Source organism: Scyliorhinus torazame, chromosome 14 (assembly GCF_047496885.1).
Source record: "Scyliorhinus torazame isolate Kashiwa2021f chromosome 14, sScyTor2.1, whole genome shotgun sequence".
NCBI lineage: Eukaryota > Metazoa > Chordata > Chondrichthyes > Carcharhiniformes > Scyliorhinidae > Scyliorhinus > Scyliorhinus torazame.
In genome coordinates, this window is record NC_092720.1 from 218,014,178 (window position 1) to 218,030,740 (window position 16,563).

General features: G+C 51.4%; 1 protein-coding gene across 1 annotated transcript; it reads right to left on the reverse strand.

Annotated features, from left to right (window-relative positions):
- Positions 1–2,607: 2,607 nt before the first annotated feature.
- LOC140390509 (zinc-binding protein A33-like) lies at positions 2,608–15,096 on the reverse strand. Its single transcript, XM_072475679.1, has 6 exons — positions 14,374–15,096; positions 14,188–14,283; positions 13,861–14,094; positions 11,231–11,253; positions 11,018–11,133; positions 2,608–5,223 (listed from the first exon to the last, which is right to left on the reverse strand). Exons 1-6 carry the CDS (start codon positions 14,782–14,784, stop codon positions 4,667–4,669), a joined length of 1,437 nt encoding a protein of 478 aa, XP_072331780.1. The 5' UTR covers positions 14,785–15,096; the 3' UTR covers positions 2,608–4,666.
- Between the last annotated feature and the right edge of the window lie 1,467 nt (positions 15,097–16,563).

Below are 16,563 nucleotides of genomic sequence, written 5' to 3' on the forward strand. Positions count from 1 at the left end.
TAAGTTCTTTCCATTCGCGCTCGTGGGCAAGAAGCCATTGGAAGTCTGTCGTCTTCCTGACCAGGTTCCTGAGAGCTGTGGTATGAGAGGCGAGGTTAGGGATGAACTTCCCTAGGAAGTTGACCATGCCCAGAAATCGGAGGACCGCCTTCTTGTCCTCTGGCCTTTTCATGTCCGTGATAGCAGCCACCTTGTCCGCATCCGGCCGCACACCCAACTGGGAGATGTGGTCCCCCGGGAACTTTGGTTCCGTCTGACCGAAGGAACATTTGGCTCTGTTGAGGCGTAGGCCCTGCTCCCGTATGCGTTTGAACACGCGCTGGAGGCGACTGACATGCTCCTGCGGGGTGGTGGACCAAATGATTATGTCGTCGACATAGACGCGAACACATTCAATGCCTTCCATCAATTGTTCCATGATCCTGTGGAACACTTCTGACGCCGATATGATCCCAAACGGCATCCTGTTGTAACAATATCTGCCAAAAGGGGTGTTAAAGGTACACAGATTCCGACTGGATCTGTCTAGTTGGATTTGCCAGAATCCTTTCGAGGCATCAAGTTTGGTGAAGAGCTTGGCGCGAGCCATCTCGCATGTGATCTCTTCGCGCTTGGGGATTGGGTAATGCTCCCTCATTATGTTGCGATTCAGATCCTTTGGATCAATGCAGATTCTGAGATCGCCTGAAGGCCTTTTTACGCACACCATGGAACTGACCCAGTCGGTTGGTTCCGTAACTCTGGAGATCACTCCTTGGTCTTGGAGGTCCTGCAGCTGCTGCTTGAGGCGGTCCTTGAGGGGTGCTGGGACTCTGCGAGGTGCATGCACCACAGGCGTGGCGTTCTGTTTGAGTAGGATCTTGTAAGTATATGGGAGCGTGCCCATGCCTTCGAAGACGTCGTGGTGCTGGTCGATGATGGCGTTGAGTTGCGCCCTGAAGTCAGCATCCTGGAAGGCAGACGTGTCATCAGGAGAGAGAGAGTGAACTCTTGGAACGAGAGTTAGCAGCTTGCACGCCTGTGCGCCAAGCAGAGAGTCCTTCGAGGAGCCCACGATCTCGAAAGGAAGGATGGCTTTTCGTGACTTGTGCGTCACTTCGAGTTGGCATGAGCCGGTAGCAGGAATGATGTTGCCATTGTACTCCAATAGCTGGCAGGCCGATGGAAGAATGGTTGGTTTGACACGAAGGCTTTGAAAAGCAGACCACGCCATGAGATTTATTGGATTTGTTTATTGTCACGTGTACCGAGGTACAGTGAAATGTATTTTTCTGCGAGCAGCTCAACAAAAAAATACTTTTCACTGTATCTCGGTACACGGAGATTGGCGGAGGCGCCAGTGTCCAGGCGGAATCGTATTTGGGACCGGTTGACCGTCAGGGTGGCACACCACTCATCGTCTGGATCGATGCTGTATACCGACAGCGGCTGGTGTCTTTGCTTCGGGGACAGCCTGTTTTTCGTTACGACACCGACTCGAAAAGGCATCTTCAGGTCCTCGGTGTCACTGCTGTGTGGGAGGTCGGAATCGGACTCATTGACCGTGGGTTGAATTGCCCGAACATTCCTGCGAGGCTGGCTGAAGCGACATGAATTGGAAGGCTGAGCTGCTCGACAGAAGGCAGCATAGTGGGCAAGTCTTCCACATCGTACGCATTGTCGAGATTTTGCGGGGCATTGCCGCTTTAAATGGGCGGAGCCACAGTTGCCGCACGTTGTGACGTCAGCACGTTCGCTGCGCCACCGCGCATGCGTGGTGCGGTCATGCATGGTGCGCGCCTGCGCATTACGTTCCTCCACATCGCCGTCCCCCTGTTTGGTGTGTACAGGCGCGGGAGTCCGTGAAAAGCGCGCGAAATGGCCGCCCTCATCCAGGCTGAGGCCCTGGAGGTGCTCAATCACTTGGACCCGTTCTGCCTCGTGGGGACCTTGCCGCGCCGTTACAGCCGCTTGTATATGGGAATACCAACTCGTGGCATTTTCATGTAGGACACAGGTCTCGATGGCGGCCGCAAGGGTGAGTTGCTTTACTTTGAGGAGCTGCTGACGTAGGGGGTCCGACTGAACACCGAAAATGATCTGGTCGCGTATCATGGAGTCGGAGGTGGGCCCGTAGCTGCAAGATTGCGCAAGGATGCGGAGGTGCGTTAGATAGGATTGGAAAGGTTCATCCTTACCCTGCAAACGCTGCTGCAACACGTAGCGTTCGAAACTTTCATTCACCTCCACGCTGCAGTGAGTGTCAAATTTGAGGAGAACCATCTTGAACTTTGTCTTGTCTTCGTCATCTGCAAAGGTGAGAGAGTTGAAAATGTGGATGGTATGGTCCCCGGCCGTGGAGAGGAGAAGAGCAATCTTTCTGGTGTCCGAGGCACCCTCCCTGTCCATGGCTTTGAGGAAGAGCTGGAAGCGAAGTTTGAAAATCTTCCAGTTGGCCCCGAGGTTGCCGGCGATGCGGAGCGGCGGCGGCGGGCTGATGTTGTCCAGGTTGCAGGATGACGGAATGCTGGCGGAAGGCAGGTCGGTCTAAGAAGTGCTAGTATGCAACCACTCCTGGTATCATGATGTGTTGGGTGTTCTGGATCATATAGGTCACCAACACTTGAAGTAGTGCAACACTATTTTATTGAAAGATTAACTATTTAAACATACTTGAACTGTGGGTAAATACGATACCAGCTTTAACTAAAGACCTTTGCCTTGTCCTAACCAGTAGATGCACTCAGCACATGGTGAATATCTGTGTTGCAGGCTGCGAGCTCTGTGCTCCTAGCTAGCTGCTACTCGAATGAGCGGGAACTCTGATGCCTCCTGTCTTTATAATGCGTGTGCTCTCACTGGTGATTGGCTGCGGTGTTGGTATGTTGATTGGTCCCACTGTGTGTCCGTCAGTGTGTGTCTGCACCATGATATACTGGTGTATATTATGACAAACGTGTCTATAAAGGGTTGATGTGTTTAAAGGGTTAACAGGTGGGATATTCTATTGTGTGACGTTGATGATGATGTAACAATGACTCTCGTCAGTCATGTGTTCGACTCTCGAGGGAGAGTTTGGAATCATGCCTAAGAGCTACGTGCCTATTCTGTAACCGGTTCAGAAGTAATCCTAATAAACAAGTGTTGAAGCGGATACTAAAGTCTGTCTCCAGTCTGTCTGAGAACCACGTCCCAGACCCAGAGTCCGAGCCAAAGAACCCAATCTCAGAACATGGTGGCAGCTCAGAACAGGCGGGTGTCAATGGCAAAGCCAGCATTTGTTGTCCATCCCTAATATCTACACAGACTAATGGAGCCATTCACTGACACAAACAGTGATGCTCCCTTCGCTAGTTATAGTTAAGTTTGTAAACAGTCAACAGAATCGTCTCCCCAAAAAGAAACAGCTGTGTTCCAGCACCACCAGCAAAGTCAGTAATGCAGGACAAATAAATCTCTGGAGACCCGATCTCAACCAGCAGGTGGTGGTGTGGCTCCACGGAAATTAGGATTTGTATGTAAAAAATGTGTTTATTTATTTACCTGAATAAAGATCAAAACAGAGGAACCCTGGAGAGACATCAGCAGATATTAGTGACTGAAGTGAAGGTGTGTGAACTAATTGAACATTGAAATATATTTGAGGGTCTGAATAACATAAAGATTCTGAGAAATTGCTGGGTTAAAAATAAATCCATAAACAGTTTGTGGGTTTAGGTTTACTGTTTTGCTGACAAGTAATGTTGTTGCATCAAGTGAACTATATTTATACAATCTAACAATTCGATCTGTTGTAATAAAAACAAAATACTGAGACTGCAGGAAATCATCTGAAAAAGATTCATATTCCACTCGAGACGTCAACTCTGTTTCCCTCTCCACAGACTGGACCTAAAACATAGAACATACAGGACAGAAGGAGGCCATTCGGCCCATCGAGTCTGCACCGACCCACTTCAGCCCTCACTTCCACCCTATTCCCGTAACCCAATAACCCCTCCTCACCTTTTTGGTCATTCGAACTATCCACCAATGTCCCAGTTATTAAACCAGGAGGACATTCTTATCCTCTCTGTACTCGGAATACACGCTCAGATTTGTGAATTCAGCTCCTGACACACAGCAAGTTCCCAAACTGGGAAATCTCACTCTCCCAACCTGGGATTTTCTGAACATTGTCCCGACCGGCTGTGTGGAATTTCCCGATAGGGACTCGGTGTTACAGGAACATGGAAGTGGGAAGTCCAGGCTCATGTTTATTTTCCCTCCTTTGTTTCTGATTCAATTCTCTTTCAGTTGTGAAGAAAGGTCCTGCCTGAATTGTCTGATCAGTGATTAAGCATTTTGAGTTGTTGTTATTCCTGCCAGTACCAGGTATCCAGCAGCAGGTGGCGATACTGCGCTGTAAAACTTTACTGATCTTTGTACAGCTCAACATCACCATCGTGTGGCTGAAATCGGTACTACAATGAACTACAAGGGAAAGTTCAAGATATTTAATTTCCTTTTTATTTTAATCCTCTGACGTTTTTATTTGTGTTGTTTTTATTTACAGTCTGATTGGGATTTTACAATTTGCAAATTAACCAACACATTTAGTGACAAACTGTTGTCTGTGGCAGTTTCTGACCCCCAACCCCTGAACTCTGCCCCTGACCCTCAAGTCATTGTGATGTCAGTGATGATGTCACCACCCCGAGGCCCCGCCCCTTTCCCGATCCGGATCAGAACCGGAGCAGATTCTCAGAAACTGGTTTTCATCCCAAGTCGAGAAGAAAGGATAAAGTTTCTCAGTGAATTTATTCCCGGTGAAGGTGTGGAGATGGGACTTGGTGTCCACGTTGTAAAATGAAACTGTCCCAGACTCATAACTGAGATAAACTCCCACCTTCCCGGGGATCTGACCGACAGGGAGACGGGATCCAGGAGAGGAATTTATATAAAACTGATCAACCTCCCACCCAATGGTCCAGAATCCAGTCTCTGGGCTCAGTCTGACCCAGTCCTTCCTCTCCACAGACTCTGCGGCTACTCCCAGTCTCCAGCCCCGATTCCCCGTCACCTCCACCTCCCAGTAATGTCTCCCCGATGTGAATCCCTCTGATCCCAGCGCACAGAACCAGTCTGTAAACCTCTTCCTGGTGTCAGGGAGACTCCTCCGGGTCCCGGTCCGTCTCAAACTCTTCAGATCCTCAGACACCTCGAGCCGGGCATTCGCTGTTTCCACATCCAGGGTCACAGAGACTGGGAGAAAAAACAGAAAATTAGAGACTCACTGGGGATCGGGGGAGACTCACTGGGAATCAGGGGAGTGACTCACTGGGGATCGGGGAGAGACTCACTGGGAATCAGGGGGGAGACTCACTGGGGATCAGGGGGAGGCTCACTGGGGATCGGGGAGAGACTCACTGGGGATCGGGGGAGAGACTCACTGGGGATCGGGGAGAGACTCACTGGGAATCAGGGGAGTGACTCACTGGGGATCGGGGAGAGACTCACTGGGAATCAGGGGGGAGACTCACTGGGGATCAGGGGGAGGCTCACTGGGGATCGGGGAGAGACTCACTGGGGATCGGGGGAGAGACTCACTGGGGATCGGGGAGAGACTCACTGGGGATCGGGGGAAACTCACTGGGGATCGGTGGAGAGACTCACTGGGGATCGGGGAGAGACTCACTGGGGATCGGGGGAGAGACTCACTGGGGATCGGGGAGAGACTCACTGGGGATCGGGGAGAGACTCACTGGGGATCGGGGGAGACTCTCTGGGGATCGGGGGGGAGACTCATTGGGGATCGGGGGGGAGACTCACTGGGGATCGGGGAGAGACTCACTGGGGATCAGGGGGGAGACTCACTGGGGATTGGGGGGGAGACTCACTGGGGACCGGGGAGAGACTCACTGGGGATCAGGGGGGAGACTCACTGGGGATTGGGGAGAGACTCACTGGGGATCGGGGGAGCGACTCACTGGGGATCGGGGAGAGACTCACTGGGGATCGGGGGAGACTCACTGGGGATCGGGGGAGAGACTCACTGGGGATCGGGGAGAGACTCACTGGGGATCGGGGGAGAGACTCACTGGGGATCGGGGAGAGACTCACTGGGGATCGGGGAGAGACTCACTGGGGATCGGGGAAAGACTCACTGGGGATCGGGGGAGACTCACTGGGGATCGGGGGGGAGACTCACTGGGGATCGGGGGGAGACTCACTGGGGATCGGGGAGAGACTCACTGGGGATCGGGGGAGACTCACTGGGGATCGGGGGAGAGACTCACTGGGGATCAGGGGGAGACTCACGGGGGATCGGGGGAGACTCACTGGGGATCGGGGGAGACTCACTGGGGATCGGGGGGAGACTCACTGGGGATCGGGGGGAGACTCACTGGGGATCGGGGGGAGACTCACTGGGGATCGGGGGGAGACTCACTGGGGATCAGGGAGGACTCACTGGGGATCGGGGAGAGTCACTGGGGATCGGGGGAGACTCACTGGGGATCAGGGGGAGACTCACTGGGGATCGGGGAGAGACTAACTGTGGATCAGGGGAGAGTCTCACTGGGGATCGGGGAGAGACTCACTGGGGATCGGGGAGAGACTCACTGGGGATCGGGGGAGAGACTCACTGGGGATCGGGGAGAGACTCACTGGGGATCGGGGGGAGACTCACTGGGGATCGGGGAGAGACTCACTGGGGATCGGGGGAGACTCACTGGGGATCGGGGGAGAGACTCACTGGGGATCAGGGGAGACTCACGAGGGATCGGGGGAGACTCACTGGGGATCGGGGGAGACTCACTGGGGATCGGGTGGAGACTCACTGGGGATCGGGGAGAGTCACTGGGGATCGGGGAGAGACTCACTGGGCACCGGGGAGGGACTCACTGGGGATCGGGGGGAGAGACTCACTGGAGATCGGAGGAGAGGCTCACTGGGGATCGGGGAGACACTCACTGCAGATCGGGGAGAGACTCACTGGGGATCGTGGGGAGAGTCTCATTGGGGATCGGGGGAGAGACTCACTGGGGTTCGGGGGGAGAGCCTCACTGGGGATCGGGGGCAGACTCACTGGGGATCGGGGGGAGAGACTCACTGGGATTCGGGGGAGAGGCTCACTGGGGATCGGGAGGGAGACTCACTGGGGATAAAGGGAGACTCACTGGGGATCGGTGGAGACACACTGGGGATCGGGGGGAGAGACTCACTGAGGATCGGGGGGGAGAGACTCACTGGGGATCGGGGGAGACTCACTGGGGATCGGGGGGGGAGAGACTCACTGGGGATCGGGGGAGAGACTCACTGGGGATCGGGGGAGACTCACTGGTGATCGGGGGGAGAGACTCACTGGGTTTCGGGGGGGAAAGACTCACTGCGTTTCGGGGGAAGAGATTCACTCGGGATCGGGGGGGAGACTCACTGGGGATCGGGGGGAGCGACTCACTGGGGATCGGGGAGAGACTCACTGGGGATTGGGGGGGACACACTGGGGATCGGGGGAGAGACTCAGTAGGGATCGGGGGAGACTTAGTGGGGATCGGGGCGAGACCCACTGGGGATCAGGGGGAGACTCACTGGCGATCGGGAGGAGACTCGCTGGGGATCGGGGGGGAGACTCACTGGGGATCGGGCAGAGAGGCTCACTGGGAATCGGGGGAGAGAATCACTGGGGATCGGGGGAGAGTCACTGGGGATCGGGGGAGACTCACTGGGGATCAGGGGGAAAGTCACTGGGGAACGGGCAGAGACTCACTGGGGATCGGGGAGAGACTCACTGGTGATCGGGGGAGAGTCACTGGGGATCAGGGGAGACTCACTGAGGATCAGGGCGAGAGTCACTGGGGATCGGGGAGGCTCACTGGGGATCGGGGGAGAGACTCACTGGGGATCGGGGGAGAGTCTCACTGGGGATCGGGGGAGAGTCTCACAGGGGATCGGGGGAGAGACTCACTGGGGTTCATGGGGAGAGTCACTGGGAATCGGGGGAGACTCACTGGGGATCGGTGGGAGAGACTCACTGGGGATCGGGGAGGGACTCACGGGATCGGGGGAAAGACTTACTGGGGATCGGGGAGAGTCACTGGGGATCGGGGAGAGACTATGTGTGCGTGTGTGTAACTGTGTGTGTGTGTAACTGTGTGTGCGTAACTGTGAGTGTGTAACTGTGTGTGTGTGTGTAACTGTGTGTCTGTGTGTGTGTGTAACTGTGTGTGTGTAACCGTGTGTGCGTGCGTGTGTGGGGGGGGTTTACTGTGTATGTGTGTGTGTAACTGTGTGTGTGTAACTGTGTGTGTAAGTGTGTGTGTGTAACTGTGTGTATAACTGTGTGTGTAACTGTGTGGGTGTGTGTGTGTGAAACTGTGTGTGTGTGTAACTGTGTGCGTGTAACTGTCTGTGTGTCCGTAACTGTGTGTATGTGTGTGTGTAACTGTGTGTGTGTGTGTGTAACTGTGTGTGTGTGTAACTGCATGTGTGTAACTGTGTGTGTAACTGTGTGTAACTGTGTACGTGCGTGTAACTGTGTGTGTAACTGTGTGTGTGTAACTGTGCGTGAAACTGTGTGTGTGCGTAACTGTGTGTGTGTGTAACTGTGTGTGTGTAACTGTGTGTGTTACTGTGTGTGTGTAACTGTGTGTGTGTCGGTGTGTGTGTGTGTAACTGCGTGTGTGTTGGTGTGCGTGTAACTGTGTGTGTGTAACTGTGTGCATGTGTGTGTAACTGTGCATGTGTAACTGTGTGTGTGTAACTTTGTGTGTAACTGCGTGTGTAACTGTGTGTGTGTCTAACTGTGTGTAACTCTGTGTGTGTAACTGTGTGTGTGTCTGTAACTGTGTGTGTGTGTGTAAAACTGTGTGTGTGTGTAACTGTGTGTGTAACTGTGTGTGTAACTGTGTGTGTGTGTGTGTGTGTAACTGTGTGTGTGTGTAAAACTGTGGGGTGTCGGTGACATCATCAAAATCAACTAATCTCTGCTCAAATTTAGATGAAGATCTCAACACCGAGATATTTCCGTTCTGCTCCGTGGAAACAAATATGGCGGATTCTCCGCTTCACGGCACCGGAAGTGCGATCGGGCGGAGAATTGGGCGGAATGCACAAATCGAGGTTTGTGCCCGGCACTGATTCCGCGCCAGGCTCCAGTCCCTCCCTGGCGGTGAAATCAAAGTTTGTGCCCTGCAGCGGGCCCATGTAACACCCTCATTTACATAGATTTAAATCTAATCAGCGGATTGGACACAGTATGCTCCGCCCTTCCACGATGCTCCGCCCCTCTCAGGCAGAAGTCACGCGGGTGTGAATTAGTGCAAGTATTTACAAACGGGGACTGGGCTCCATGGCTGCTGAGGGGCAGAGAGAGGGGAAAAACCCTCAAAAAGCCTCAATAATTGTGGGACTTGCTGGGGGGGCTGCCTGGGCCGGGGGGAGTAACGGGGAGCGACTTGGTGACAGGTCTGTGCACTCGGGGTGTCCCCCTCGGGATCGGGGTGGCCTGGCTCAGACCCCCATTGCTGCAGTCTGGGTTTTAAACACACCCCTTTGGTGCTACTCACAGGCCCCTGGCTGCTCACTCTGCTGACTGCTCACTGTGTCCTGGAAATGTTCACAGAGCCTCTGGTCATTTGGGAGCCACCCAGGCCGCCCCTCTGGAAAGCCTCAGACCCCGGCTGAGCCATCACCGGGATGGGCGTGGCCAAGCTCAATCAGTGACACACCAGGTGCTGCCGCTCCTCAGTTCACTCATCAGAAGCTCAGCCCCACTGCAGGGGAAGCAGGGGAATAGCAGAGCTCACCCCAAACAAAGCACACAGGCACCCAGGTGGCCCTGTGTGGGGAATGTATAGTGCTAATAATTCACCAGTGCATTTGTATCATGTTCTGCTGTTGTGTTATGTTGTTAACCCTGTGGGCTCCACCTATGGGCCATTGTGTGGCTTCACCCACAGGGGGATATGTTGGGGCATGTCCGGGCTCTGCCCATGGCTCCTCCCCTTGAAAGGAAGTATAAAGAGCAGCTGACCTGCAGGCGGTTCCCAGTATTGTACCAGTCGCAGGCAGGCACTGTTCTAAGCTGATTAAAACCACGGTTTACTTCTCCTCGTGTCTTTGAGTGAATTGATGGTTGCATCACACTGCTAGCTGACAAGGGCACTGCCAGGCTGTCACTGCCAATGTGCCAAGCTGCCATTTTCTGTGTGCTGGTGATCGGGCTGGGGGCGTCCAGCGTGTGTGTTGCGGGGGGAGCTGGCGACCCTCCCAAAGTGAGTTGGTGCTTGGCAGGGGGGGGGGGGGGTGTCGGGGTGGCGTCGGTGGCCTGGGAGATCGGGATATCATTTTAAAATGGCGTCCCGATCTTTCGCTGCACTGAGGAGTTCGGACGAGCGGAGCTCCTCACTGCACAAAACGGGGCGATGAGCGGCCTCGGCCCCGCGTTCCCCACAGGCACCTTACCCAACGTGGGGGGCGTTTTATCGCCATGAGTTTCTCGGCACTGCGAGCGCCGGGAAACACGCGGTTAAATACGGTCACTCTGGGATTTTCGGGGAGGAAAGGTTCAGCTGGGAATGGCGGAGTTTCCACTTGCTGAAGTTTGTAAAGTATCGATGGGTTCTGGAGACAGAGCTTCATCTGAGAGTTCCTGTATTGGTGATGTTTGGGGAGCTGACAGTTTCAGCTGACCAAGCTGAGAATGATGTTTAGAAAGTGGATTAGGTGCATGAATCAGACTTTAATTCCAATCAGGACCATTTTTATCCTCATTTCTTTATAACAAAGCTCTTAAACATTCTCTCTGCCGACGGATTCTCCGTTGCGCCGGCAGCGCCCCCACGCCCACGGGTTTCCCGGCGGTGTGGGGTGGCCACAATAGGCAATCCCATTGGCAGGTGGCGGAGACGGAGAATCCCGCTGCCGGTGAGGGCCGCTGCCCAGGAAAAGGGGGCTGGCGGACCGGAGAATCCCGCCCGGTGTCTTTGATATTTATATGGATAATGATTGAAATATAAGATATAAACCAGAACAGAGGAACTTATCTGAGTTTTACCAGGGTTAATGACATCCAGCATTTCTCTCCACACTGGGAACGGGAAAGGGCTGTTGAATTTTCCGCTGGACAGGACACCATCTGCTAGTGACAGCTTTTTCCTCTCATCGCTAATCCTGTAAATATTAAAGAGTTGATTATAAATTGACCATAAACACTTTGCTGAGTAATTTTACCAACTTGCCCTGAGTTTCAGTAAAGTTCATGTCCTACCTCCTCTTCCGAGATGCTTCCTCCTGAAATAAACAAAACACAAATCTGAGTTGACAGAGACGGACTGTCTATATCCAGAAAGCAGAAATGACCCTCACATTGTTACAAGCTGCTGAGAATTGTCAATTCCCATTGCTGCAGACATGGAATAGAAAGAGGATGTTACACAAAGGATATTGAAGCACAGGAGAAAGTATCAAAAAGATTGACAGCAACTGAGAGGCTTCAACTAACAGCAAAGATTGATCAGCTTTACTGTAGAAAAGAGAAGACCTGATAGAGATCTTTCAAATGATGAAAGGGTCGGGTTTGATAGATTCAGTGAAGATGTTTACACTGTAGAGAATCCAGAAATAGGGATAGAAACATAATATATGTCATGATTTAGTAGCACGGTAGCACAAGTGGCTAGCACTGTGGCGTCACAGCGCCAGGGTCCCAGGTTCGATTCCCCACTGAGTCACTAACTGTGCGGAGTCTGCACGTTCTCCCCGTGTCTGCGTGGGTTTCCTCTGGGTGCTCCGGTTTCCTCCCACAGTCCAAAGACGTGCAGGTTAGGTGGATTGGCCATGCTAAATTGCCCTTAGTGTCCAAAAAGGTTTGGAGGGTTGTTGGGTTATGGGATTAGAGTGGAAGTGAGGGCTTAAGTGGGTCGGTGCAGACTCGATGGGCCGAATAGCCTCCTTCTGCACAGTATGTTCTATGATATGCAAACATGCAGCTAATGAACACATAGAATTTGGACACGACCAATGAGCAGTCAGGACACTGAGGGGTGGTATCTCACTATAAAAGGGATGAGGCACTCACACCCCGCCTCTTTCCACAGACCAACATCTACAGAGTGAGACAGGGTGTATCCTCAGCATCACACCCCAGCACGTGGCTTAGAGCAAGGCTGGTTCAGTTAGACCGAGTTACTACATTTAGATTAGCAGAGAGTCGAACTCATTGAGAACTGTGCTAATAGTTCAATAAAACACATTGAACACACTTCAAAGTTTGGAGCAACCGTTACTCAAAACTGCATCAAGTGGCAGCTTGTGTTCTTCCAAATTACATAACACAACCATAAAGTTACAAATAAATCCAATCGGGAGTTCAGGAGAAACTTCTTTGCCGAGAGAGTGATGGGAATGTGGAACTCACTGTCACACGGGGTGGAATTTACTCCAGTCTGTCACAGCAGCGAGCATGGTGTCCGGACACAGGGAATCACACGAGAGGACACGGCTCAGTCTGTCGATGGCAGGAAAACCTCCCGGGATTAAGTCAGAGTCGGGAAGGGGTCAATGCACCGGACTAGCGGCAGGAAGTTAATTAGTCTCATTAATGAGTCTGTGAAGCCAGTTTAAACCTGATTCCAACATCATTAACTGCTGCTTTTCCAATTCAGTTTAAACCCCATGGGTTGGATTTTATGAGGATCCCACTTCCCGAGATCGGGAACGCCGCGACCCTGGGATTGAAAATGAGTGTGTAAAGAGATTGAAAGGTGCTGAGCACTGACCCTCCAGCAGGATGGCTTCAGGAAATGTGTTTGTGATATTCCGATAAGAATCATCATTAAAAGGACAAGATCCAAGGGTCTGGCACTGCAGTCAAGAAGGAGGGTCAAGAACGGTCAACCTGGCTCCCGGGCCTACAATTCACACCAGAAGGAGCAGCCGGGTGGGGAATTGTAATTTGTCAGCCAAATCCGAGGGGGATTGGGGCTGAGGTTTTAAAATAACATCCAAATCCGGGGGGGATTTGGGTTTGAATTGAGGAACGTTTGGGCTGAAATGTGGGGTTTTGTCTGTGGATTTTCAGGAGAGGCTTTTTAATAAGTTGTGGTGATTTGTGTGTTTATGTGGAAGCCGAGGTTAAATTGTGGAGGGATTTAAATTGGAAAACCAATTAAATGCTGTGTGATGTGATTTACACTATTTACAGCTCTTTGTATTCGGGTGTTGGGAGAGTTTTCACTAAACAACAAGTTTGTGGTTGAGCCAATCCCCGTGTCTGTGTAATTTTGTCCTTTATAAAATCCTCGAGTCGAGAACCATCAGTCAGAGGAAACGGGAGCGTGAACCTCTTACAGTCCCTCAATCAGGTACACAGTGCAACTGAACAAGGGCATTCCCGCTACATCCTCAATCCCACCACCTCCCCCCCATCCCCTCCCAGAATCCCACCAGTAATCCCAACAGGGTTTGACTTTCAGGCTTCCCGTATTGTGAGACCCCTGCTCATTGCTGGGGGAATACCAGTGACAGCAGGATGAGAACATTCATGGCCCTGTTAAGGGGCTGAATTGGTTACAGGAAGGCTGTCCCACAAGACTTACCACCACGGACTTAATCTGTGTAGAGATGGAAAGACAACAGAAACTCCACACAGTGTCATTCCCCATGTCCCCTTCCACTCACCCCACACCCTGACTAAATGTACCCTGGGGGGAACAGCATTAAATTCCACCCACCCAGGGAAAGCCAGGGATACATTTAAGGAGAAGCTGGATACAGATGAGGGAGAAAGGAACAGAAGGATATATTGACAGGGAAATGAAGTAGGATGGGAGGAGGCTCGTGTGGACCATGTTGTGACTGTGAACTTTCACTGAACTAAACTGAAATATAATCCCTCACCTTCAGAAATCTCACTCCGTCTTTTTGTTCCAACTGGTTTTCCAACTTTGAGAGTTTCTCCTGAATAGAATTTAAATTCTCCTGAATTTCACAAAGATTTTCCTCCATTGTTTTTAGAATTTTTTCCTCTTCTTCCCTGAGATCTCGGATGAAACGCTGCTCTTTCTCAGTGAGAATCTGGTGCATTTTAGTGAACTCGGATGTGATGTGGCTCTGCAGACTGACCGACTGTTTCTACAAGAAGAAACATTAAAAATAATATGTTTCTGTAATAAAAACAACAAAATAATGGATTAAATTTGGAAGCTCAGCTCAGGGAGACTTTACCCTAATTTGGGAAATCTTCTGTTTCTGCTGCTGCTCCATTTCTAGAACCATCGATTTCTTCTCTGTGAGAGAATCGAAGGAAGATTTCACCCCATCCTGGGATTGGGAGAAAAAATCAGAAAATAAAAGTGTTAGATCCTGAAAATGTGATCAGATAATCAGGGAATCAAATCTGTTCCCTTTTACCTTGTAGATTTCAACAGCTTCTACAATCGGCAGAAAGTTGTGAGATTTGTGTTTCCGAGAATCTCTGCAAATCACACAGATCAATTTCTTGTCAGTTTCACAAAACAGCTTCAGTTCTTCCTGATGTTCCTCACAGTGAAGTTTACTTTCCTTCTCTTTCCCATTCAGCTTTAATTTTCGAGCTTTCTCAGCCAGATTCACTAAGATCCGATTGGCTCTGAGGTTTTTTTCTGGAAACTCCTGTCTACATTCCGGGCAGGAGTTTATCTCCTTCTTTTCCCAACACTGGGTGATACAGGAGCGGCAGAAGTTGTGTCCACACTCCAGTAAAACTGGATCAGTGAAGAAATCAAGACAAATGGAACAAATTAAATCCTCGGACCCACTTTGCTCCTGCTGTGTGGAAGCCATGTTCACACTCAGCACTTCCTGATTCAAACCACTTTCAGTTTCAATGTTCCTGCTCCGCTACTGAACATATTCAGTTCAGTAATTCCCTCATGACGTTCACTGCAATACTCACGGAATTCACCTGAGGAAGGAGCAGAGCTCCGACAGCTAGCAATTCGAAAAAAACCTGTTGGACTTTAACCTGGTGTCAGACTTCTTACTGTGCCCACCCCAGTTTAACGGCAGCATCTCCACATCAAGGAATTATTGTTATTTGCTGCTCTCGGTCCTGCCCACTTTGAGAGCTGGAGACAAAACCCGGAGCAGAATCAAGAGTAAACAGGATTAGAGGGAGCAACAGGGAATAGTTGAACCCAGGCGATGGGAGTGAAGGTCTGTTGGTGGTGGGGGTGGGTGGAGAGAGGATGGGAGGAGGTGGGGATTGTGTCCTGTGAGTGACTGGCAGCCTGCTGCTCTCCTTCATATCCTTCTGTCTCAAAGCAGCCCCAGGCACGGATGGTCAAGTTGTGTTTTACTTTGTGGGAAACACAAACTGAAACATATTGTCCAGCTCCTCCTGACCTGTCTCTTTACGTAAACCCAGCCTGACTCCAACTCAAGTTAGATGTTTGGTATTTATTTGTTATGAATTTTGACTGAAACTTATATCACTGTGAAAATGAAGATTTTTTGATAAAAATCAGCTTTGGAGAATTACAAGGTTGTCTGAATTTTTTGCAAGAATAATATTATAATTAAAAGCGAGTCTGAAATGTCTCTGGTGCTGGCTGACTCCTCCCCCAGCCCTCAGGGCTTTTCATACTGATGCTGGGGGTGTTGGTTGAGTTGATTTGTTGAACAAGCTGCACAGTGAGTATATTGAAGTGGGTGAGGTTTGTACAGAGCCGCTCTCTGCTCTGAGGCAGCTATTGCTGCACTGGTGTAATGTGTGTCACAGTGTAGCAGCTGAAAGGCTGCAGCTTTTAACTTTACACTTGTCCTTTCCCTCGATGCTGAACAAGCTGGAGGGCCTCAGCAGCTCTTTCTACATCCAGACCATTGGTCTTGTCTGTCTCCTTCCGCACTGTCAGCCAATGAAGACTTTACTATTTGACCCATGGCTGGGGTTTCAAATCAGAGTTTTCCTTCTCCAGGGCAGGCTGCCAATCAAAGCTGCCAATCGGGAACGGTCTGGTTTTGAGGAGGCAGACACTCACTTTCACATCTCTGCCCAAACAGGGATCAGTGTGTGAAGCCGGGCAGAGGCAGTTTGATTCGGAGGGACTATTTCACACACTGACCAGATGGGACTTTTTGTGAATGACGAGAATCTCCATTCTCTTCAGCATCCTGGTCATTCCTGACCCTTTTTCACAATCCATAAGGAATTAACTCCGTGCTGCTCTTTGACACATTGGGTGGGATTTTGCTCTCTGTGCACAGAGAGCTGGTTAGAGAGAGAAAGCCGGTGTGTAGCTCTCCAGCTGCACAGCTGAGTTTTCTCTCCAGATTCTCTGGCACTCTGAGCTCAGAAAATCTATGACCGTGGTTTTCACCCTCACGCTGGGAGGGCGGGGCCTGATAGATCCGGCAACGCCGGCTCCACCGAGATCGGGGCGCCCTGATCTGTGTTAAAATAATACAGCCCCACCCCCCACGGATACGGGGAACCCCCTCCCCCACAAACACAGGGGCAACCCCACCCCCCACAAGCACAGGGGCAACCCCGCCCCCCAAACCCCACACATAAACACAGAAACACATAAAAAAGGAGTAGGCCATTCGGCCCTTCGAGCCTGC

Bases quoted from the DNA above. Each gene is read 5' to 3' on its own strand.
- LOC140390509 (XM_072475679.1), bottom strand. From the start codon at position 14,784: ATGGCTTCCACACAGCAGGAGCAAAGTGGGTCCGAGGATTTAATTTGT. The intron at 11,254-13,860 runs GTGAGGGATTAT...TGTTTATTTCAG, and splicing joins ACGGAGTGAGATTTCTGAAG to GAGGAAGCATCTCGGAAGAG. The intron at 5,224-11,017 runs GTAAAACTCAGA...TTTTTCTCCCAG, and splicing joins GCTGGATGTCATTAACCCTG to TCTCTGTGACCCTGGATGTG.